This window comes from Rattus norvegicus, chromosome X (assembly GCF_021556685.1).
Source record: "Rattus norvegicus strain SHRSP/BbbUtx chromosome X, alternate assembly SHRSP_T2T, whole genome shotgun sequence".
Taxonomy (NCBI): Eukaryota; Metazoa; Chordata; class Mammalia; order Rodentia; family Muridae; genus Rattus; species Rattus norvegicus.
This window is the reverse complement of record NC_141554.1, coordinates 27,700,135-27,726,066: the sequence shown is the minus strand read 5'-3', so window position 1 is coordinate 27,726,066 and position 25,932 is coordinate 27,700,135. Positions and strand designations below refer to the sequence as shown.

Here is a 25,932-nt window from a genome sequence, read left to right as displayed (position 1 = left end):
TCAAAAGCCATGTGGTTTCTCTGCTTGTTGCTGTTTCTGCTGCCATGCCTGGTGCTTTCTTCCATGCACCACCACTACCAGCAGCAGCAGCAGCAGCAGCAGCAGCAGCAGCAGCAGCAGCAGCAGCAGCAATATATTGATTGTAATGGACTCTTATCCCTCTGGAACTATAAACCCAAAATAAACCCATCCTTCTACAAGCTGCTTGAGTCATGGTGTTTTATCATAGCAATACAAAAGTAACTAATACACATAGAGTTCAGTTGTTACTACTGTTTGTTTTGTGGTTAGGAGCTGAACTCAGAGCCATACATGCTAGGCAAGTGCTCCGTCAGTTAAAATTCTAGCTCTATTTCTACTTTTTTGAGATAGGGTCTCAAGTCCAGTATGGCGATCCATACCTTTAATTCTAGTGCTTGGGAGGCAGAGGCAAGTAGACCTCTGTGAGTTCAAGGTCAGCCTGGTCTACATAGCTAGTTCCAGAACAGCTAGAACTACATAGTGAGATCCTGTTTCAACACAAACAAACATCGTACTTGAGATAGAGTCTTACTAAGCTGCCTTCTGATTCTCCTGCCTCAGCTCCCTGAGTAACTATAATGATAGACATAACCTTGGCAGTATGAGCTTTTCTTTATTTTTTCTGTCACAACTCTCTTGGTGATGGGGGGGTTGAAGACAAATCATTCATTACACAGTGTGCATACTCTGGACCCTGAAATTTCTCCACATCTCCACTTAGGGACAGATCCCCAGGCTCTGAAGGTTTTCAGGGAAGCAAGAAAGAAGTAAGATGTAAGACCACAGAACTCATGACCAAAATGTGAATGCTTCACTCCTTCTTTAAAAGGGGAACAAGAATACCTTTGGCAGGGAATAGGGAGGCAAAGTTTAGAACAGAGGCAGAAGGAACACCCATTCAGAGCCTGCCCCACATGTGGCCCATACATATACAGCCATCCAATTAGATAAGATGGATGAAGCAAAGAAGGGCAGGCCGACAGGAACCGGATGTAGATCTCTCCTGAGAGACACAGCCAGAATACAGCAAATACAGAGGCGAATGCCAGCAGCAAACCACTGAACTGAGAACAGGACCCCCATTGAATGAATCAGATTAAGGACTGAAAGAGCTTGAAGGGGCTCGAGACCCCATATGAACAACAATGCCAAGCAACCAGAGCTTCCAGGGACTAAGCCACTACCTAAAGTCTATATGTGGACTGACCCTGGACTCTGACCTCATAGGTAGCAATGAATATCCTAGTAAGAGCACCAGTGGAAGGGGAAACCCTTGGTCCTGCTAAGACTGAACCCCCAGTGAACTAGATTGTTGGGGGAAGGGCGGCAATGGGGGGAGGATGGGGAGGGGAACACCCATAAAGAAGGGGAGGGGGAGGGGCTGGGGGAATGTTGGCCCGTTACAATCGAAATGTAAATAAGAAATGCTCAAGTTGATAAAGATAAAAAAAAAGGCCACAGAACTCAAGGTTCTAAGTTCTCAGCATACAGTCCACTGCTGTCACGTACAAAGATTCAAAGGTAAAACATATGAAGACTTTTGGGACAACAGAAGCATTGCATTACACCTCAACTGTAGGGCTTCATGTGACAACAGGGTGCACATGTTCATGAAGCCATTCCATCTAAAAAAAAGTCTAGGGATGTGGCTTAGAGATAGAATACTTGACTAACATGAATGAGGCCATAAGTATTTGATCTCTAGCACCACAAAAAATGAACAAAAGAAAACTAAAGCCATCTGGATTCATAATGCGAGCCCGGGATGCTACTGCTCTTCCTCCTCCCTACTGCAGACAGTCCTGCTGCATACCACCTATTTCACCTCTCCTACTCTGACCTACAACACATGTTCATTTCCTTGTCATTTGCGCTGACTACATCCAGCACACAGAAAGTCTGGTATCCACCAAAAGTCCTCAGCTATTCCATCTGCCAGTCTTGTTTCCTTCCATTATCCATCCCAATTCAACAAACATGCAATGGGCGAGATAACTCCTTAGACCAGAGAGGCAGATAAGCCAGAATTAATTCACTGTCTCAATAATTATCACCAGGCACCAAGGGTATACCGTAAATGTTGTCTTACTCAGGGTAGCTTCCTTGGTAAAGAGAATTATTACAACATGGGGCACTGAAATTAAGCTGGGCTCAGTGTAGGCTCTCAACAAATATTTACTAAGTAAAAGTAAATGAGTGTATAAATAAATATTAATTATATGTAGATACTTATAGAATGAGCATTCTAGAGGGAAAGAGACAGGCATAGTCTGAACAGTTTCATTAAGTGCTACAAAGAAAAACAGACCAATGATGGTCAAATGAATGAGTAAATTTAAAGCCTACATAAAAGTAACTGAGAAGAAATGCCTATATAAAAGAAAACTGAGATATGGGCTTTAAATATATTATACTATTTAATCTTTATAACAAATTAAGAGACACTCTGTATAGCATTGAAACACTAAAACACAGAGGTTAAAAGATACAAAAAGGGGGTTGGGGATTTAGCTCAGTGGTAGAGCGCTTGCCTAGGAAGCGCAAGGCCCTGGGTTCGGTCCCCAGCTCCGAAAAAAAGAACCAAAAAAAGAAAGATACAAAAAGGGGTCCTGGGGTGGGGGCAAAAAAAAAAGATACAAAGATATGGTAGCCAAACTACTTGGGTTTGAATTTTACTTCTTCCATGTATAACTGTGTGAACAGAGGAAGTTTATATAAATTCTTTGTACCCCAGTTTCTAGAATTGTGAAATAGAAAAATTACTAGTAAATTTTCTATTAGTAGTTAGTAGTAGTTAGTAGTATTTAGTAGTATTCTAATTAGTAGTACGTTTTAGAGATGTTGTAAGGATTCAATGAACTTAAAGTATTCAAGTGCTTAATACATGATAAATGCTATCTATAACAATGAGAAAACAAATCTGAATAGTTAGGCAAATTGCTAGTAATTACAAAACTATTTAAGTAGCATCACAATACAAAACTGTTGGTCACCATAAGTCCATGATATCTAACTAAATACATAGCTAAAATATAACCATAAATAGAAGCAAATGCTACAAGAACACAAAATCAGGCACTTGATTGCTTCATCCAGGGCTGTGGAACTAAGTGGGACCCAAAGATCAAAGGAGCCAGAACAATGACACGTTTTCCTCAAGATTCTATCTGGCTTCTTATATGTTCAGCCTCTGCTCTCTGAGAATGCTCAAGGAGCCAGGTCCTGTGACCAGCCTATAACTTGGAAAGCCAATAAATAAATAAAGAAGGGAAGAGTATATTTTACCTTCCTTCATTTAAAAAAAAATCTCAGAAAAACATCCAAATCAATTTTTGGTATGGGTTTCTTGCAACAACCTTTATCAGATAGAACACACTCTACAAAACCAGAAGCAAAGGCACCTACACTTCTCACTACTGGCTCCATTGCCTCCAGGCAAAGGACTTGGAGTAGTGCTAAAGAAACTAAACAAGTTCCATGTACCTGAGAAGTTTCTGCTCTCTCTGCTCCGAATCTGGCATATGAGTTTGCCATTTAAAAGAACTCACTAAATTCCAAAATAACTTGAAATTATAGACAAAATAGGCCATTCGCTACAGATCTTTTGAGCTTCTCAGTCACTGCCCCATTACTCTATTCCCATTTATAGTAAAACTGCTTAAAATGAAGTCATTCCTTACCTCTTTCTTTCACAACCCCAATCCAATCTATTAACAAGTCCCATACTGATATATGTTCAAAATAAAGCCACTTCTCATCAACACAGACTCTAGTAAGTCACCATTTTCTAACTAGACAAGAATTTCCTAGGGTGATTTTGGAGACAGGCTGGCCTCAAACTCACTATGTAGCAAGGATTACCACGAATTTTTGATCATCTTGGCTTCCATATTCTTGAGTGTTAGAATTATGGGCATGTACAACCATGCCAGGTTTATGTGATGCTGGGATCCAACCCTAGCTTCACAAATGCTAACCAAGCAATCTATCAACTGACTCATGTTCCTCAATTTTTTCTCTTTCTTTTTGTTTGTTTGTTTGTTTGTTTTGGTTTTGGTTTTTCGGAGACTGTTTCTTTGTGTAACCTTGGGTGTCCTGGAACTTGCTGTGCAGACCAAGCTGGCCTCAAACTCAGAGAAATTCACCTGCCTCTGCCTCCTGAGTACTGGGATTAAAGGCACGTGTCACCACTGCCCTGCATGTTTCTCATTTTCTAAAGTAATATTGAGAATATCTAGAGGCCCTGTTAAAATACAGAAACAAAAATTATGACACGCTGATGTAGTTCTCAATGTATGTAAAACACATATTTAAGATTAATTATGCTATAAATGAGGAAATGTAAAATAAAGAGAAATTTTTACTCCTCACTTGAACTGGGAAAAATACCAAATGATTGTAGTAAAAAGTAAAACTGTATATAAAGACACATTCAAATGTAAAGAAAAAAGCAATATTGAATTATAAATCAGGTATAATAAAGGCTAGAGAATGTAAACAGAGGCACATAGAACAGAAAGACTAAGGATATAGTTCATTTGGTATCATACCTGCCTAACATATACAAAAACCTGGGTTCAATCCCCAGTACTGAATAAAACCAAAAATGTTCTCAGGCCTGTAATCAGGGTTTAGGAGGTGGTAACAGGTGGATCAGGAGTTCAAGGTCACCCCTAACTACATAGTCAAGTCTGAAGTCAGTTGAGCTATATAAGACTCCCTGTCAAAAACTAAAACAGGGGGCTGGGGATTTAGCTCAGTGGTAGAGCGCTTGCCTAGGAAGCACAAGGCCCTGGGTTCGGTCCCCAGCTCCGAAAAAAAGACCAAAAAAAAAAAAAAAAAAAAAAAAAAAAAAAAAAAAACTAAAACAGAGCCTGACAAGATGATTCCCTCAAAGCCTGAAGCCCTCCCTGAGTTCAGTCCTTGCAATTTATGTAGAGAGGTAAAAGGAGAATCAATTCTACACATGAACACCATGGCACATATATACACAAGTGCTTATACATAGAAGGGAGAAAAGAGAAAGAAGGGAGGAAGCAGGGGGAGGTGGGAGGAAAGAAGGAAAAAATAGAACTAAAATTTGTAAAAAGAATTCAGAAGGCAGTTTGATGTTATATCCCTTTAGCAAAATAATATTAGCAGAGCCTATAACTTCCTTAGCCACAAGTTCTTGGCCAGGTTTAGAAAACATAGCATGAGTTTCCCACTGTGAATCAGGCCTTAAGTTCAAGTAGAAAGCCACTGGTTACCTCCATAGCATTCATGCTACTATTGCACCAATGAGCAAGCATATCTTTCCAGGCCAGTCATTATTGTAGCTCACAGGACTCACAGGTGGGTAAGACTGTTGATCGTTTTTCTTTCTCAGAAGCCTACAAAAACACCTTATGATGCTATGAAAGTTAGCTAGTAGGAAGAATGCTCCCAGGTCAGAACCTGCTTGACTTTTCCATATCCTATGATCAAAATATATGGCTTTTTCAAACATGCTTAGTGCTGGTTATCCCTCTATCTCCCCCACCTCACCCTCATGTCTACTGCCCACTTAAATGTTTACCTCCTTTATCCACCTTCCCTTCGTTATACTACCTTATAAATATTTCTAAATATCTATAGGCCCCCTCATCAGAAAAGTTTCTTTACATAGTTGATGATGTTAAATACAGTTTCTCACAACTAGTTGAAATGCAAGAATAAGTCACTGTGGGGTGGTCAGCTCTAAATGAGACATCTGTATCACACCTCTTTCCCCAAAAGGCTTTGGGAACCTAAGAAGGGGGAGAAAGATTGTAAGATAGGATTAGCCAGGCAGTGATGGCTCACACCTTTGGTGGCACACCTGGGTGGCAGAAGTAGGGGGAATCTCTGAGTCCAGGCCAGCCTGGACTGTAGAGTGAGTTCCAGGACAGCCTAGGCTACAGAGAAACCCTGTCTTGAAAAAAATAGAAAATTATATCACACCCTTTTCCCTCAAGGTCAGGAAGCATTGTGGAAGAATGGGCAGAAAAATTATCAAGAGAAGACTGCTTGTGAAATAATGTCTTCTGGACAGGACGGAGTCACTGCACTCAAAGCCATAACAAATATAGTTCTTAGCACAGCACAAAACTTGCATGAGATGAAACCAGTTAAAACACCAGCACAGAGAGGAAAAGGGCTCATGAAGTTCTACCCCTAGCTGAGAAACTATTAGCAGTCAGTGGCTACTGAGGAAGAAGAGTCAGTTTTCTTCAGCAAAAGGGAAGTAGAAGACTCATACCACCAAACTTAATTTAAACAAGAATATTTTCCCTCCCAACAAAACAAACAAGGAATTCCATGCAAAGAAAAATCAGTACAATAAAACTGGCCAAAAACTTGTAGTTAAAGAGATCATAGGCCTGAGTGACGAAGCTCCTTTAGTTGTTCTGCTCAATGAACATAATGTACCCATCAAATTACCATCTAAATAACCATGTTCATGCCTATAGAATATTACTACTCTCAGCTTTAGTAAAAGAAGTTTCTCTTGCCATTCATGGTGGTATACTTCTTTAATCTCAGTGCTTAGGAAGCAGAGGCAGGTGGATCTCTGTGTTTTAGGTCACCCTGGTTTACAGAATGAGTTCTAGGCCAGACAAGGCTATACAGTGAGACCCTGTCTCAAAAAAGAAAAAAAGAAAAAGGGAAAAACCCTTCTCTTTGTAGTGGTATAAATGTTCGTGGATACAAACTCATAACCGAAAGACAAAGAATAAATAATTTACTGTCTATAAATAGAACATCTACACAGCACTCTCTCTAGGGCTCATGAAACATCTTGGGAGGAAGAAACAGAAAAATGTAAGAACCAGAGGAAGGTTGGGGAGCAGTTTGGAACACTGAGTTCTAGGCATGAAATGCTGTTAAATTCTTGATTACCTGTATAGATTTGTACAAGATTGGGTTTGCTAACATTCTGTCCTGGAAAAGGGAGGGGCTCACAAGGCTCCGACCTTTCCTGAAGATATAAAGGCAAATTTTCAGTGGTTCAGCCACTGGTAAGTTGCTCAAGTTCTAGTAAGTAACCCAGAGAATTAAGCCTCCTTAAAGCCAGGAGAGGGGTATGATCAAAGTACATACAGGTCTGTCCAGTGATATGGCTCGACAGTAAAAAAAACACTTGCCATTTAAGACCCAAATTCAATCCCTGGAACCTACATAAAAGTCAGATGCAGTGGTGTGCATCTGTAAACCCAGTACTCCTACAGGGAGATGGGAGGTGAAAACAGGAGAGTTAGCCAGAAGTTCAAAGACCAGCTAGCCTAGAGTAGTAGCACAGCGGAAACAAGAGAGTTGCTACAACAAAGCAGAAGCACAGAACTGACTTCCTGAAAAGTTGTCTTTTCAACCTGCAAATGTACAGTGCTCCACGCATACATATACACACACTAAAAAAATACGTATTTTAAAAATAAAATGTCATGGTATCCAAATTATAAGATAATAAAAATAAAAATTAATATGTATGTAACCATTTCTATTTAAATTATCATAACTGTTACCAGGAAAACTAATGCTTCACAGAGATGAAATACTTTGAGAATAACTGGTATATAGTAATGATAATGTTATCTCATCCATCCTCCAATATCAGATGTTATTATACTCTATACAAGTGGAAGAGATTGGTACTACTTTAAATTTAAGTTTCTCAAATGTGGGCCCTATCTACCTACTGAATCAGAAACCGAGGTTGGGAATCTATCGTTTTTTGTTAACAGATCTTTCAAATAATTGATACACACTAAAGTTTAAAGTGCACTGCTCTACAAATCATAGTATTTTGCACAACTCAACTGCCTATCAAGAGGAATGAAACTATTCAGTATTTTTTCTAAATTTGACAACACTACTCTAGAATCAATTAATTTGAAATTCAAATCCATACTCAGAAAATATCACTTAACCTCCACAGTTCCAGATTCCGTATCATCAAAAATAGCATAGTTGCCTTCCTTACTGTAACTACTCCAGGTAGCAACTTGTCATTATGCATCATAATCCCTAACTGAACTTCAAAAGTCTACCATCTTTAGGTGTTTGTGGATATGAAATCTGTAGGATGTGGGCTGGAGAGATGACTCAGTGCTAAAAGGATGCTCTGTACATTCGAGGACCTTAGTACACAGATCCTAGCACCTAGGTAAAAAGTCAGGTGTGGCAGTGATCCAAGTCCTGGGAGGGGCAAAGGCAGGAAGATCACTGGACTTGCTAGCCACCAGTTTACCACCAGTTTAACTCCAGGTTCAGTGATAAACCATCTCAAGAGAATAAAACAAGAGTAATACAACAAAACAATGTCTTCCTCAGGCCTTGGTGGGCTCATACTCACACACACTGGGTCTATGTGGCTAACTACTGTAAACAATCATGAAAAGTCTACATATTTAGTAATTTCCAACTGACCTAAAGTAAAAACTTAGAGTACAGTGAGTATGTTGGGGGTGGGGGTGTACTGAGTAAGCAAGAACAGCCAGCCGCCCACTAAGGGTCTGGTTTTTAGCTAGGTTCCTTGTTCTCTGGCAGCCCACAGAAAGAAGCAGAAGAAAATTTAAAAACTGGATGCTTTCATGAAACTTGTGCTAGAATGTACAAACAAAAGCAGAATACACCTTAGAAATGTGATTAAAGACAGATCTGATCCATCAACTCATAAATCATTTGTAAGCTTAAAAACTCTTAAAGTTCCAGTAGTTTTATCATTGTAAATGTCAAATAGCTACTGCACAAAGATATTCACCAGTCATGGTTTTCTTTTTGTTTTGATCAACAATTACATCTGGATACAAAAACCTTCCCAGAATCCCCAAGTTTTATCACCTCACATTATTTGTAAGAAAGTACAAATAATGTAAGTATACAACCATGAAAGGAATAACTAAGAAACTGGTGCTAAACATATCGATAAGAAGGTATCAAAAACATGTTATAGATGACTATTTAACCTGGCAAATACCCACATTAAAATGTTAGGTGTAGAGCAAGGGAGATCACAAAATGGTATTTATGATATAATCCCAGCCTACAAAAGCATATGTTGTAAGTCAAAGGACAAGAGTTAATACAACAGCAGCAAAAAAAAAAAACTAAGGGTTGGGGATTTAGGTCAGTGGTAGAGCGCTTGCCTAGCAAGCGCAAGGCCCTGGGTTCGGTCCCCAGCTCCGAAAAAAAAAAAAAAGAAAAAAAAACAAAAATAAGAGTGGATTATACCCAACGGACTCATAGATGACTTTTATTTCCATTTTTTTTGTATTTTCTATAATGGACATGTCTCACCTATACAATAGGAAAAAAAATCATTTTTTTGCACAGGCCAGTCTTGAACTTGCTATCCCCCCTTCTTAGTCTCCAAAGTTAACTGTAATTAAGGCCTATGCCCTAAAGTCCATTTAAAAAATGTTCATTCTTTTAAAAATCTGGGTTGGGCCCATTAGATACCTCAGCAGGTGGTACTTGTCACCGACCCTGACGACCTGAGTTCACTCTTGGTTTCATATGATGGAAGGAGAAAATTGACTCCCGCAAGTTGTCCTGTGACCTCCACATTCATATCATGCCATGTATGTACAAGCAACACACACACACACACACACACACACACACACACACACACACACACACTTTAAATTCTAACTTTCAGGAACTCGGGAAATATGAGTTCAAATCCCCAAAACTAACATAAAACTGAATATGGCAATAAGTGCTTGCAACCCTAGCAATGAGAGAAAAGAGACAAGTGGATCTCTAGAGCTCGCTAGGCAGCTAGCCTAACCCAACTAGCTCAAGGTTTGGCATGAAAGATAGGGTAGAGAGCAATAAAGAAGCTACCTAACACCTCTTTAAGCACCTGTGCACACATGGATGCATTTACACATACTCAGAGGAGTGTGCTCTCCCACAAGTGTAACTTTCAGGCTGGGGAGAAGGCTCAGTGAGTAAAGTGTTTACTAGCCAAACATGAAGACTTTAGTTCAATCTCCAGATCATATGTAAAAAAGCTTTGAATACATATAATCCCAGTGGTAGAGAGACAGAAATGGGAAAATCCCTGGGGTTCTCTAGCCCACCTGCCTAGCCTGCCTTACTAGGCGACTGGGAGACCCTACCTCCAAAAAGACAAGGTAGCTGCCTCCTGAGAAATGAAGCCTGAGGCTGACCTCTGGCCTCCATACATGGTACACACCCGCATACAGAGACCCATACAAATAGAAGGAAAAATTTAACTTTCAGACTTGGGTACAGACAAAATAATTTATGGAATGTCAGTTATGGCGTCTGATACACAGTAAACAGTTAGGAAATCTTCATTCCTGCTCTGTTTTCAGATTTCTGCACTGTGAGCAAAAGCCATTTTCCAGAGATATTGAACATACACACTTGTAAACTAAGAACCATAGTGTAACAGCTTTTTTTTATTATACCTTGTTCATTTATTCAAAAGTATATTCACCATCTATTGCATATTTAGCACTAGAAATACTAAAAATAAAAAGAAAAGGTATCTCTACCTCTAGGAAGTAATAAGACATATACACAACTATAAGATGAAATAATAATTTTTTTGATATTTTGAGACAAGCGCTTACCAATGAGCTATATCTCAAGCCCTTTACATTATTTTCATTTTGAGACTGAATCGTGCTAAGTTGCTGAGCTGGTTTTGAACTGGCTCTATAGCTCAGCCAGGCCTTGAACCTGAGACCCACTGACCCCACCCTTACTTTGTTTTTGAGTGTAACAGGAACAGCTCCTTTAAAAGTTAAGATTGACAACTTGCATTTTAGAACTTCACATAAAGCAAGAGAATGGTGCCATATACTGTTTTTATTATATTCCAGTATAAAAATTCCCCCCAGTAATAGGATAACATTTTGATTTTTATTACATACAATAACCTCACTGGAAACCTGAGTGACAGGTGCATTTGTCCTACTGTTTTACCCTATGTCTTTTTATTTTAATTTAGTTAGATGGCCCTGCAGACAGCACAGAAATAAAATATTATTCCAGTTCTGCCTCCATTTATAGAATGCAAGCAAACTGTTTTACAGCTATGAAAGAGGTATTGATTTGTAAGTGAGGCTCACAAAAGCAAAAGCAACTTGGCCAAGGCCACTGATAGTAAGTTACAAAGAAATCCATGTTCTTGGACTCGGATATCTCAAAAATACAGTACTGACTCCCCCAAAGTCAGGACATGCGGAAAAACACAACCATATACTTTCTTTGTAGCTAGAACACAGCTACAAAATCAAATATGCATGCATATATAGATATATTTATATATTTATATTCGTATATACACACATAGTACAATAAATACATATAGGAAAACGAGAGAAACCAGCTAGGACCTAGTCCGCGGAAGAGGGATAGAAAAACCTAAGTCTAGTAAATTGAGAGAGGGGCTAGTTTCTGAGCAGTAGGTAGAAAACAGGGCTGAGAGGAGGAGAGAGCAAGAGAAAACAACACACCTGGCCAACGCACCCTGAGCAGCCTGGCCTGCCCTTCTTACCTGCCGTGAAACCAGTCCTGGCACATGTCACACTCGATCATGAAGCGGGTCACATCGTAAGGCAGTCGACAGAGGCAATACACAGGCACCGAGGCCATCTTCACAGGGGGTTGGATCGTTTTGCGCCGTGCCAGTTTTGAAGCTTTACAGGGTCAGAAAGGCAGCAACAAGCAAGCCGCCTTCCCTAGACGATGGCTAGACACAAACAACACTTCTTTACAAAGTGACTCCTCCGGCCCCAGGTTTCCAAATCGTTCCGTGTCTCCGCCCCCACCCCACCCCCTGGGTACCAACCTCCAGTTCTGAAAAAGGGAGTAACCAAGCCAGGACTCAACACAGCTGGTGAGAGTGCAGGAGTTAAGTGGAGAAAGTCCACCCACCCTTCAGGATTTCTTTCACTTGGAAAGAACAGAAAGAACGTTCTGCTTTCTGCTCTGCCCTGCCTTCCAAACGCCTCCCCCAGACCCCTACCTTCTTTGGCCCTGAAGTCAGTGACAACTTCTTTCCGGGTTTCATGTAAATATCTTGAAAGCCTTCGGGAAGCTTCTTTAATCCCTCACTGAACCCCTCTCTTCACTGCTCTCTTGCTTCCCAGGACTCAGCTCCCTTTATTATGACGCAAACCGCGGCATAAAAGATGAGGCTGGGAAGAGGGAAGCTGAGGAAGAGACCAGAGACCCTCTCTAGCCCCCCAAAATAGGAAGAGGCAGAGATGCGGAAATCCCTCTAAGTCTCCGCAGGTTATTCCGAATTGCCTCACCCCCCCCCCCAAAGCCTTCAGGAACAAGAAAACAAGACTAAGCACCCAACTCAAATCACAGTTCTGGGATTGCGTTCGGAGAGTTTAAATTATCCTTTTCGTCATTCTCAGTATCATTCCTTCCTGAGCAGTAAGGAGTCTCATTATGCTCCAAAATGAAATAAACCGCAATTTCGTCCTCCACTCCAAAGCTGACAGGGTGCTCATCTCACCCCTGACACTAAAAAGGATCTCTTCGAAGCCCCAGTAAACTGACTAGAATTTCCTCACACCCGCGAAACTAAGCGAAGATTTTTTTTCCTTCCACACCTCCAAATGGCAGGCATTGCTTTGCAATCCCCTCAGACTGCCGAGGGTTCTGCTGTTCCCCACACCTGACAGACGTCTCGTCTGAAATAAGAATCTATCTTGCTCGTAGCCCCCAAAACTTACGAGGATCTCTTTACGCCTCCCCCACTGACAGGAACCTTTTTACGCCCCAAACCTGATAAAAACGTCCACGGTCCCAAACGCTACAAAGATCTCTTCATGCCCGAGGCTGCAGGGGGAACTCCTCAGGGCGCAGAGCTCAGCCCCAGAGACTCGCCAGCGGCTAGGCTCGCTCCGGGGCAACACAGCTCTGCGCTAAGCAGAGGCTATTCGGGCAGTTCCGGCCCGAGGCGGCGCGCGGTGAATTCTGGGATTGCCGCTGCAAAACTGTGAAGCTTACTTGCCTTCTCCTAGAAACCACATGCCGCGTCACGCAGTGCCCGTGGTCTGACCGGGCTTTAGGGCAGCGTTCACCACAGTCTCCCCCCCCAACCCCCCACAGTCTGGCCCTTTAGAGCCTTCTAGAGACCGAGGGCTAAGCCGAGGGGGCGGGGCCGCCGGGCGCACTGGCAAGCGGCTTTGTCGCTGCCCTCTTCACGAGATAGGCTCGCCGGGTCTGCAAAGACTGCTTGAGAGGTCGCCAGAACCCAATAATAGGGGGGATGTAGGAGATTCAAAGCAATCAATAAAGTTTATTCAAAATCACGAGGAAGCTGAAGCGGAGAGGGGTGGAGAAATATGGTAAACAGCTACCATATTGAGAGTGGCGGCGTTCTGTGAGGAGACAAGCTTGCCGCCATCTTATGAGGCTCGGGCACTAGAGGTGAAGGTGGAGCCCGGAACATCAAGCCCGCAACTCTTGCGTGACGTCATGGGGCGGGGCGACACCTTGAGAGAGCCTAGGATGTGAGCCTCTGCTAGGTGGCCCAATTGTGCTTGAGACCTTGAGCTGATAGGCGGGGAAGCCGCCATCTTAGGCGAGGCGGTAGTTTGGCTCCATTTTGAGTGGGGCCTGGAACCCCAAGTCTTCCGTAACCCTGGGTAAACACGGGAGTTTAAAAAAACAAAAAAAAGAAAAAAAAAAAAAAAGAAAACCCCCGCACCTTCCTCCTCCCTCCCTCCTAACACTCGCTGCCCCTCCCTCGTCTCCTCCTCTGAGAGGAGGTGAAGCCCGTGGCTCCAAACTGCAAAATTGATACATAGGGCTGCGGGGGCGGGTTTCAGCCTTGGGAAAGAGACAAAATACTCCCTACAGCTCATGTACATCGAGCACTTTTAGTGGATGAGATCCATTTTCCATGGTTGGAATATCATTTACTCTTAACCCTGTGGAAGAAAAAAATCTGTGATTATCACCAAATGAAAAAACAGGTTTAGAGAAGGCAAATGATTTGAGATCCTGGAAAATGAAAAAAAAAGACAGCATCTAATTTCTCCCACACTGAGTTGTGAGGCTCTTCCCAGGCTCTAGTCACGGACCTTGCAGGTTCAATTCTATAAGAAGCAAAATCAGTCAAGGCTTTCCATATATCTGTACCAGGATTTTCTAACTGAAAATAGTATGCTTTAAGATGGCACTGTTTCTTTTTCTTCAGACATTAATGAAATATCCCTACTTCTCACTTTCTTAGAGAATCTCATTACTTTATAGAAGAAAATGTATTTAAAAAAAATTGTTTTCTGGAGCCGGGGAAATGGCTCAGAGGTTAGGAGCACTGGCTGTTCTTCCAGAGGTCCCTGGTTCAATTCCCAGTATCCACATGGCAGCTCACAGCTGTCTGTAACTCCAGTTCTAGGGGTTCTGACACCCTCACACAAGATACATGTGCAGGTAAAACACCAATGCACGTAAAAAAAAAAAAAGAAAAAAGAAAATTTTAAAAAAAGAATGCTTTCTTACCAAAAAAGGAAAAGAGGAGTGGAAAAAAAGAATTGGGGCAGGGCAGGGGGTGATGATCTGGTATTGGGTGGGAGTAAAGGACTGAAGCCATAAGGGCCAGCAGAAAGAATGGAAGCAGGCAACCTTGGAAGGTAGGAGATGTGGGGGCGGGTGGGGGATCCTCCAGAGACCTAGGAGATAAGAGACTCTCAGAACTCAAAGGGAGGGACCTTAGATGAAATGCCCTACAGTGGGGAGAGGGAACTTATAGAGCCCATCTCTAGCAAAAAGACAGGTCATAAGTGAGGGATGGGGTTCCTATATCACACAATCAAAAACTGTGGCCCATAATTGTTCCTGTCTGAAAGAAATGCAGGAATGGAAATGGAGAGGTGCCTGAGGAAAAGGAGGTCCAGCAACAGGCCCAAAGTGGGATCCAGTTCAAGGGGAGGCCCCAAGGCCTGACACTATTACTGAGGCTATGAAACACTCACAAAAAGGGACCTATCATGACTGCCCTCTGAAAGACCCAACAAGCAGCAGAAAGGGTCAGATGCAGATATGTGCACCCAACCGATAGACAGAAGCTGCTGATCCCTCTGGTTGAATTAGGGGAAAGCTGGAGGAAGCTGAGGAGGAGGGCAACCCTGCAGGAGGACCAGCAGTCTCAATTAACCTGGACCCCTGAGATCTCTCAGACAATGGATCACCAACCAGGCTGAGATGAGGCAGTCAACACATGCACAGTAGAGGGCCAATGGGTCTGGGTTCAGTATCTAATCCTTAAGATTAGATCCCTGGAGGCCTCAGGGAGTTTAGAGGTCTGGTGATAAGGGTTGGGTGAGGACATCCTTGTGGAGACAGGGAGGAGGGAGGTACGGGAAGTGAAACAGTCAGAGGGCGGTCCAGGGGGAATAAAATCTGGAGTGTGAAAAAAAAAGATTAAATAAAATTAAAACAAAGGTAGAATATGTGTCCAACAATTTTCTGACAGGAAAACAGATATACAGGAACAAAAGAATCCTTGTCAGAGAAAAATAATTTCCCTCTCCTTGTTCCACATTTCTCCTTTCCTCTCCACCTCAGCCTCAGCTTCTTGAGTGCTGTGTTTATTAGCTGATGGAGAACTCTTACAAAACCATCTTCGAGAATGGGGCAGGAGAGTCAAAAATTTAATAAGAAAGGAAAGAGGGAGGAAAGAAATTGAAGAGTAAAATAAGCTAAGAGCCTCACAGGCTGCTTGCTGTTGTAAGATATGCTAGAGGGAGTCTAAGAGGATATATAACGATTTCCTAAGGCACATGATATAGCTCAGCTGGTAGAATATTGTTTAGCATCCACAAACTCCCAGTATTCCTTTCCCAGAACTACATAAACCTTGGGTGGTAGCCCATATACTCAGGAGGATCAAAAGTTCAAAGTCATCCTTATCTATATATAAGTTCCAGAACAGTCTGGGGTATATGAAATCGCAGCTCAAAAAAAAAGTTTAATAATATTGTTCACGAAAATAAGGTTCATGGACAGTAGGGGCATATGCCTTTCTTTTAATCCCAGCACTCCAGAGGAAGAGGTAGGCAGATCTCGGAGTCCAAGGCCAGTCTGGTGTACAGAGGGGAATTCCAGGACAACCAGAGATACACACAGAAACCCTGTCTCAAAAAAAAAAAAAAACACAAAACAAAACAAAAATGAGGTGCACAAATGCATGGAGGCACATGGGAAGTCATACTATGAGGAATTAAGAGCTATTACAATACAAAATACAAGAGTTTAGATTTTTATCTTTAAGGAATAAGAAACTACTGAAATTTTTAAAAAGTGGGGAGGTGCCCACAAGTGCCTGAGAGTTATGTAAACCACATGTGCAAGACTGTATAAAGGTAAGAAGAAGATACTGGATCCCATGGAAATAAATTTAGAGGAGGAGATATGAACTGCCATGGGTCCTAGGAACTGTACCCAGATTCTCTAAAAGAGTAGTAAGCACTTTTAACCACTGAGTCATCTCTCTAGTAACTTAGTCGTCTTTGCACCTTAGCCAGAATAGGGTGCAACTCTATTGGGACCTGAAATATATTACTTTGAGATGGTATAACTGGAAGACTTCCTTAGAAAAAGAGTATATATAAATAAATAGTAAAGTTGCCTTCAAAGACATGCAGTAAGAATACTTTTAGGGATAAATTCATCACCTGAGTGCTATGACTAAAAATGATACAAGTCACATATGAATGTACTAACTAAACAACTAAATGTAACCTCAAATAAACTACTTGAGGTGAACTTCAAAATTTATTTTGTTTCGTTTAGTTTTTCTGGAGACAGAGTTTCTCTGTGTAGCACTGGCTGTCCTGAAACTCACTATCACTCTATAGAACGGGCTACCCTTGAACTCCTGGAGATTTGACGGCCTCTGCCTCTGGACTTCTGGGATTAAAGACATGGGCCACTATGTCACACTGAACTTCAAAGCTTTATTTATTTGTGTGTGTGTGTGTGTGTGTGTGTGTGTGTGTGTGAACTTTTTTTTAATTGGATATTTTTTATTTACATTTCAAATGTTATTCCCTTTCCCAGAATAATCAAACTCAGGGTTGAAATCAGCCCAGTGAAAATGAAAAGGACTATACAAAGAATCAACAAAACCAGAAGCCTGTTCTTTTGAAAAAAGTCAACAAAATAGATAAACCTTTAGCCAGACAAACCAGAGGACACAGAGAGTGTATCCTAACTAACAATACCAGAAATAAAAAGGGAGACATAACAACAGAATCTGAGGAAATTCAAAATATCATCACATCCTACTGCAAAAGCCTACACTCAACAAAAACTGGAAAATGTGGATGAAATGAACAATTTTCTAGACAGATACCAGGTACGAAAGATAATTCAGGATCAGATAAAACATCTAAACAACTCCATAACACCCAAAGAAATAGAAGCAGTAATTAAAAGTCTCCCGAAAAAAAAAAAAAGAGCCCAGGACCAGATGGGTTTTGTGCAGAATTCTATCAGACCTTCATAGAAGATCTCATACCAATACTGTCTAAACTATTCCACAAAATAGAAATAGAAGGAACACTACCCAATCCTTCTATAAAATTACAATTATGCTTATACCTAAACCCCACAAAGACCCAACAAAGAGAGCTTCAGACCAATCATGATCAATAGACTTCATCCTAGGGATGCAGGGATGGTTCAACATACAGAAATCCACCAACATAATTCACTATGTTATCAAACTCAAAGAAAAAACTCACATGATCATCTCATTAGATGCTGAGAAAGCATTTGACGAAATTCAACACCCCTTCATGTTAAAAGTCCTGGAAACATCAGGAATTCAAGGCCCATACCTAAACATAGTAAAGGCAATATACAGCAAACCAGTAGCTAACATCAAACTAAATGGAGAGAAACTTGGAGCAATCCCACTAAAATCAAGGACTAAACAAGGCTGCTCACTCTCTCCCTACTTATTCAATATAGTTCTCAAAGTCCTAGTCAGAGCAATCAGACAACAAAAGGAGATCAAATGGATACAGATTGGAAAGGAAGAAGTCAAAATATCACTATTTGCAGATAATATGATAGTATACTTAAATGACCCCAAAAGTTCCACCAGAGAACTACTAAAGCTGATAAACAACTTCAGCAAAGTGGCTTGGTATAAAATTAACTCAAATAGGGGCTGGGGATTTAGCTCAGTGGTAGAGCGCTTACCTAGGAAGCGCAAGGCCCTGGGTTCGGTCCCCAGCTCCGAAAAAAAAGAACCAAAAAAAAAAAATTAACTCAAATAAATCAGTAGCCTTCCTCTACACAAAAGACAAACAGCTGAGAAAGAAATGAGGGAAACGACACCCTACACTATAGTCACAAATAACATAAAATACCTCAGTGTGATTCTAACCAAGCAAGTGAAAGATCTGTATGACAAGAAATTCAAGCCTCTGAAGACAGAAATTGAGGAAGATCTCAGAAGATGGAAAGACCTCCCATGCCCATGGATTGGCAGGATTAATGTAGTAAAAATGGCCATCTTGCCAAAAGCAATCTACAGATTCAATGCAATCCCCCATCAAACTTTCAACTCAATTCTTCATAGATGTAGAAAGAGCAATTTGCAGATTCATTTGGAATAACAAAAAACTCAGGATAGTGAAAACTATCCTCCAGACTTTCTATCTCTAATACCCCCTAATATAAGGAAAACTATGACAAGAACCACAGTGGAAATGAATGGTTTGAATAAATTGAAGACGTTATAAAACACATGACCACATGACAGTATAGCAAGCTGAAAATACTTGCAGTTTAAGCCTTTTAACTTTACAACAAATCAGGAAGGGAGACTGGAAAAAAATGAGAAAGGATATCAAGGTGTGGCCAGAAAGTATGTTGGCAATCTGACATTTTGGGGCTGAGTAGGCAGACCTTTAGGGGTAATTAAATCTTGAGGTGAATGAAGAAAAGAGATAGGAGTTCATTTCTGAGTTTAGTGTCACAATATATGGATGGTACCACTGACTGTGCCAGGGTATACAGAAAAACAGGTTTTGTAGGGACAAATAAAATGTAGTTTTAAATTGGAATATGTTAAGGCATATTTTTGGAACAATAACTCACCAAATCATCATTCTCTTCTTTCTTTCCTTTTTAACTCTTCTTCTGTTCTTTTTCTGTTTTTGTTTTGGTTTGGGTTTTGAGACAGGGTTTCACTGTATAACCAAGAGGGTCTCAAACTCATTTTGTCGCCCAGGCTAACCTCTAACTCATGCTCCTTCTTCTGTCTTATGTTGTAGGACACAGTCAACAATCCTTTTTCTTTTTCTTTTTTTGAGACATGACTTCCCTGTGTAGCCCTGGCTGTTCTAGAACTCTTTCTGTAGACCAGGCTGGGCTAAGACTTATAGAGATCAGCCTGCTTCTGCCAGCCGAGTGCTGGGATTAATGATGTGCATCACCACTGCTCAGGCAAAAATTATATTAGTTTTATTTACGTGTGAGTGTATTGTTTTGCAGGTATGTCTGTGCTGATGCATGAGCTTGGTTCCTAAAGAAATCAGAGGAGAGTGTCAGTCAGAGTCCCTGGAACTGAAGTTAGTGATGGCTGTGAACCACACATGGTACTGACTGGGAATTGAACCTAGGTCTTGCGAGAACAGCCAGCATTTTTTTAAATTTAATTAATTAATTTTTTTTACGTATTCACTTTACATCCTGCTCACTGACCTCCACCTGGTCACCCCCACACTCCTTTCCTCATCCCTCTCCCTTTCTCCTCTGAGGGGATGGGGCCCCCTCGGTATTCTCTCACCTTAGCACTTCAATTCTTGCACTGAGGCCACACAAGGTAGCCCAGCTAGAGGAACATACCCCATGCACAGGCAACAGCTTTTGGGATAGCCCCTGTTCCAGTTGTTCAGGACCCACATGGAGACCAAGCTGCACATCTGCTACATATGAGCAGGGAGGCCTAAGTGCATCCTGTGTATGTTCTTTGGTTGGTGGTTCAGACTCTGAGAGCCCCAAGGATCCAGGTAGTTAACTCTGTTGGCCTTTTTGTAGAGTTTTTTTTATCCATTTTGAGGCCATCTCTCTCAACAGTTCTTTATTAACCAGCACCAGGCACTGTTTGTTATTCACCTGCTTGCTATTCTAGACACCAGAGATGCTGAAATGAATAAAACAGACAAAATCCATGTTCGTATAACTCACATTTCAGCAAGGGAGACAGACAATAGAGTCAAATAAGACAGTTCCTAATTGTAATGAACGCTATCAGGAAAGCAGGAGAAGTTACAAGATAGAGAATGAACCAGAGAAAAAGCTACTTTAGATAGTGTAGCCAAGGCCTCTCTGAGAATGTGTCTTGTGAGCTTAGACCTGAATAATAAGAGCTAGGGACAAAATAGACAAAATAGAATCAAAAGTGTAAAAGCCCTAAAATGTTAATGGAAGGAGCTGGTGTGGTACAGTTAAGGATTAGAGTAGAATCTGTAAACATGAATAAGAAACTACACATGGACTCTTCAGGAGTATACAACAAAGTGAATAAGGTAAGGTAAAATTAATAAAATAAAGGGGGAAATATGGCAATGCCTAAATGTGAACAACCCACGTGATATCAAAGGCCATAGTTAACCTACAGTGGTATGCAATTCCTCTCCCCAGAAAAATTCTCTGCATTGTTCTTGAGAGATCAAAAAGAGAAGCTAAAAGATATGGTGAAATGCTGAATTGCAAGAAACTAAACCCAAGGCAAGTCTGAGTTGCTAACAAAGGACTCCTGACACTGTCAAGGAAGAGAGTCAGCCTGCTGCTGCCCTGAAAGTGTGTGGTCTGGTCGCTCTCAAAATGTAGTATGTGATCTGAATTGTCTCCCATTGCCCACGGTTGCTCTGGAAACCTTCCTCCCACACAGACATGTCCACTTAATACTTCTGAGCATTTAATTAGACAGATAATTGAATGCATTCAATCAGATAGCTACTGATAACCTGGGTGACTCATACCCTGCTAGAGAGGATCTCAAAAAGATCTTTCCAACTCGTTTCTCTTCAAAAAACGTAGATCTAACTGTCATAACCGAATGTGATGAGAGTTATTGTGAACTTCAGCATCTGTGAAAAGAGATGGGAACAGAATGGGACAAAAGGAAAGGATAAGATGAGAAAGACTAGCTTATTTCAAAATAGACTTAAAAGCACAGAAGAGCAAATAGTGACGTTATTTGATACAGAAGAAAAAGCAAATGATGACGTTATTAGCACTGCTCTGAACACAGGCTTGCATATAGCCCAGCATGATGGTACTGTCCTGTATCCCCAGCTGCTCAGGAACATGGTGAAGGGATGTTGCTAGTTTAAGACCTGACTAACAGAGTGAGCTTAAAGGCAGCTGGGACAACTTTGTTGTCCAGGAGCTCTGTATGTAGACCTGGCTGGCCTCGAACTTACAAGGATACTCCTGCCTCTGCCTCCAGAATGCTGGGATTAGAGGCATGTGTCACCAGGCCCCACTTCAAAATAAAATCTTTGAAAGGGCTGAAGATGTCGCTCTGTACATTGTTTGCCCAGCATGTGAAAGGCCCTGTAAATACTCCCCAGTACATAATAAAGAAGTAGATGAATATACAATCATAGAAACTCTTCAAATAGTAATTCAGTCCTCACAGCAACCCCTTGAGGTAGATACCAGTAGCATCTCCATTTTGTGGACGAGGAAACAGATTGAAAACACTTTCTAATTTACTTGCTACAGGTCACATAGCTAGTACGTATCCGCACAAGCTGGGTTTCCTAACAATGCAGGTTGTAAAAGTTAACATTGTCAGTTTAACAAAAACTAGAATGGGAATCAACCTCTAGCTATGTCTGAGGGGAAATTTCTAGGTTGGATTACTTGAGGTGTTATGAATTGTGGGTAGCATTATTCCATGGGCTGGGGTTCTAAGTTAAACCAAAAGGAGGAGAGCACTTGCAGCTCTGGCTTTCTGACAGTGGATAAAACCTGGCTAGCCCCCTCACATTCCACTTGCCATGATGCCCGTGCAATTATAGAGCATACCCTCAAACTGTTGAACCTAGAACAACCCACCCTTCCTAACGTAGCTTTTTTTCAAGTATTTTGTCACAGTAACAAGAAAGATCAGCTAAAACCAGCTCCAAAGTCCAGGTTCTTGGCTCCTCAGTTGTACCACTGTTGTAGATTTTATAGCAACTGGTATATGGGTGTAATGAGATAGAATACTCGGTAAGTTTTATGCATAATTTAAGTCACAGAAACCAAGTTCGGTTTGTATACTCTTGGGAAAAAACATCAGGATGATGACCCAAGTGCCAAACCAGGCAGCTAAGAGTACATAGGCTGAATTTTATGACCTCTGTATTTTATAGCATATTACTGGGGTAATGTTGTATTAATTTAGATGTAAAACTGTACTCAGACTAAATACAGTGAAAACTGATTTGTACAGAGAATTCAGTTTTTCGAGGAAATATGTATAAGAATCATCAGCCACAGATACACTTAAGTTTTGTATTTTGAAATAGTTTATCAGAAAATTATCTCATGGGCTGGCAATGTAGCTCAATGCTAAAGAGCTTGACTAACTAACATGCACTAGGCTCTGGATACAATCTTCAGTGCTAACAAAAGGGTTTATTTAGGCCAGGAGTGGGGGTGTACACCTATAATCTCAGCTTTTGGGAGGCAGAAGAGAGTGGTTGCTGCAAATTCCAGGCCAGTCAAGGCCATAAAATAAAACCCTATCAAAATAAAGAAAAATATATCCCAATGGACTGGCAAGTGTAGTTCAGTTGCCAAGCATGCACAAGGCCCTGGGATTCCTTCCAGCACCTAAAAATGTATCATGGGGGAAGGCGGAGTATATCAAAATGTCATAGTATACAAAATACTTTTTTTTTAAAGTGTTCATAATGAAAACCAGAGTCTGAGCCTTGTAAGTACTGACCAAACACTCTATCATGAAATAATACTCCTAGCCCGATTAACTACTCTTTTCTAAGAATATATTTATTGACTCTTTGGTAATTTCATATGTATGTGGTGGTCTGAAAAAGAATGGCCCTAATAGGTTCATGTATTTGAATACTTAGTCATAAAAAAGGGAGAGCGGCACCAATTAGGTTTAGGAGGTGTGGCCTTATTAGGATACGTGTGACCTTGTTGGAGGAAGTGTGTCACTGGGGGTGGGCCGTGAGGTTTTAGAAGCTCAAGCTAGGCCCAGTGTTTCTCTATTCCTGCTGCCTGGGGATCCAGATACAAAACTCTCAGCTACTTTTCCAGCATTATGTCTGCCTATGAGCCACCATGCTTCATGCCATGATGACAATGGACTAAACCTCTGAAACTGTAAGAGGAAACTAATTGTTTTCCTTTATAAGAGTTCCCATGGTCATGGTGTCTCTTCACAGCAATAGAACACAGCTTAAGACAGTGGGCAATGTATTTTGATCACATTCACCCTCAACTCCCCTCCTCCACTCTCCCAGGAACTTCCAGCAAGTCTCTGCTCACCTTCCCTTCCTTTCCTTTTTCTTTTTTTCTTTCTTTTTTTTTTCCGGAGCTGGGGACCGAACCCAGGGCCTTGCGCTCACTAGGCAAACGCTCTACCGCTGAGCTAAATCCCCAACCCCCCTTCCTTTCCTTTTATTCTGTAACCCACTGAGTCTTATAAGTACTACCTATTGGAATGGTGACAATGATCTTGTTGGCTTGATCTTCTGTGCAGGTAAACAAACTTCTCCGAATAGTGCCAGCAACAGTGGTACTAACAGGGAAATCTTAAAGTAAAAATATCATCAAATATTATCATGGTCTTATAAATGATGTTGGTTTCCATTATATTAAAGCTGAAGTTGGAGACTGACAGTGTAGCTGAATAGACGACCATTTATCTAGCATGCCCAAGACCCTCTGTTCAATGCCCCAGCATGCAAGGAAATGAAAGAAAAAGTTGCTAAAAATATAAATATTGGTGACCAAATGATAGAATTTACAGAAAAACAAGCCCCCCAAAATCTCATGACTAAGAAGTTACATTAACAGCATTGTATTTTATTTTTATTGGATATTTTTTACTTACATTTCAAATGTTATTTCCTTTCCTGGTTTCCCAGCCATAGGCCCCTATCCCATCCACCTCCCCTACAAACCCTGTTCCCCCTCCCAACCCTGACATTATCCTACAATGGGTGACAGGACCAAGGGATTCTCTTCCCATGGATGCCCAACAAGGCCATCCTCTGCTACATATGCAGCTGGAGCCATGGGTGTGTTCATGTATAGTCTTTGGGTAGTGGTTTAGTCCCTGGGAGTTCTGGTTGGTTGGCATTGTTGTTCTTATGAGATTGCAAGCCCCTTCAGCTTCTTCAATCCTTTCTCTAACTCCTCCAATGGGGACCCTGTTCTCAGCTCAATGGTTTGCTGATAGCATTTGCCTCTGTATTTGACATGCTCAGGCTGAGCCTCTCAGGAGACAACTATATCAGGCTTCTGTCAGCATGCACTTCTTGACTTCATCAACCTTATCAAGTTTTGGTGGCTGTACATATATATGGGGTGGATCCACAGGTAGGGCAGGCTCTGAATGGCCACTCCTTCAGTCTCTGCTTCAAACTTTGTCTCTATATCCCCTTCTATGAGTATTTTTGTTCCCCCTTTTAAGGAGGACTGAAGCATCTGCTCTTCGGGCATCCTTCTTCTTGAGCTTCATTTTGTCCATGAATTGTATTGTGGGTATTTCAAGCATTTGGGCTAATAGCCACTTATCAATGAGTTCATACCATGTGTGTTTTTCTGTGATTGGGTTACTTCACTCAGGATGATATTTTCCAGTTCCATCCATTTGTCTATGAATTTCATAAAGTCATTGTTTTTGAGAGCTGAGTAGTATTCCATTGTGTAGATGTACCACATTTTCTGTATCCATTCCTCTGTTGAAGGGCATCTGGGTTCTTTCCAGCTTCTGGTTATTATAAATAAGGCTGCTATGAACATAGTGGAGCATGTGTCTTTGTTGTATGTTGGAGCATCTTTTGGGTATATGCCCAGGAGAGGTATAGCTGGATCCTCAGATAGTGCAATGTCTAATTTTCTGAGGAACCTCCAGACTGATTTCCAGAATGGTTGTACCAGTCTGCAATCCCACCATGGATGGAGGAGTGTTCCCCTTTCTCCACATCCTCTCCAGCATCTGCTGTCACCTGGGTTTTTGATCTTAGCCATTCTGACTGGTGTGAGGTGGAATCTCAGGGTTGCTTTGATTTGATGACTAAAGATGTTGAACATTTCTTTAGGTGTTTCTCAGACATTCAATATTCCTCAGCTAAGAATTCTTTGTTTAGCATGGTACCCCATTTTTAATAGGGTTATTTAGCTCTCTGGAGTCTAACTTCTTGAGTTCTTTGTATATATTGGATATTCGCCCTCTATCAGATGTAGGATTGGTAAAGACCTTTTCCCAATCTGTTGCTTCTCGTTTTGTACTAGTGACAGAAGCTTTGCAATTTTATGAGGTCCCATTTGTCAATTCTTGATCTTAGAGCATAAGTCATTGGTATTCTGCTCAGGAAAATTTCCCCAGTGCCTATGTGTTTGAGTATCTTGCCCACTTTCTCTTCTATTAATTTCAGTGTATCTGGTTTTATGTAGAAGTCTTTGATCCACATAGACTTGAGCTTTATACAGAACAATAAGAATGGATCAATTTGCATTCTTCTACATGCTGACCGCCAGTTAAACCAGCACTGTTTGATGAAAATGCTCTTTTTTCCACTGAATTATTTTAGATCCTTTGTCAAAGATCAGGTGACCATAGGTGTGTAGGTTCATTTCTGGGTCTTCAATTCTATCCCATTGATCTACCTGCCTGTCTCTGTACCAATACCATACAGT

The 25,932-nt window shown here is 41.2% G+C and overlaps 1 protein-coding gene across 26 annotated transcripts in view; it reads right to left on the bottom strand.

Moving 5' to 3' along the window:
- Phf8 (PHD finger protein 8) overlaps positions 1–13,451 on the bottom strand; it is a 98,810-nt gene extending 85,359 nt beyond the window's left edge. For 5 of the 26 annotated variants that reach the window (XM_087600117.1, XM_087600113.1, XM_087600125.1 and 2 more), the window contains exons 1-3: positions 12,802–12,938; positions 11,852–11,955; positions 11,558–11,752 (exon numbers count right to left, since the gene is read on the bottom strand). In XM_087600117.1, coding sequence (XP_087456243.1) covers positions 11,558–11,655 — 98 coding nt within the window. In that variant the 5' untranslated portion in view covers positions 11,656–11,752; positions 11,852–11,955; positions 12,802–12,938. 26 annotated transcript variants of the gene reach the window in all.
- Positions 13,452–25,932: the final 12,481 nt, after the last annotated feature.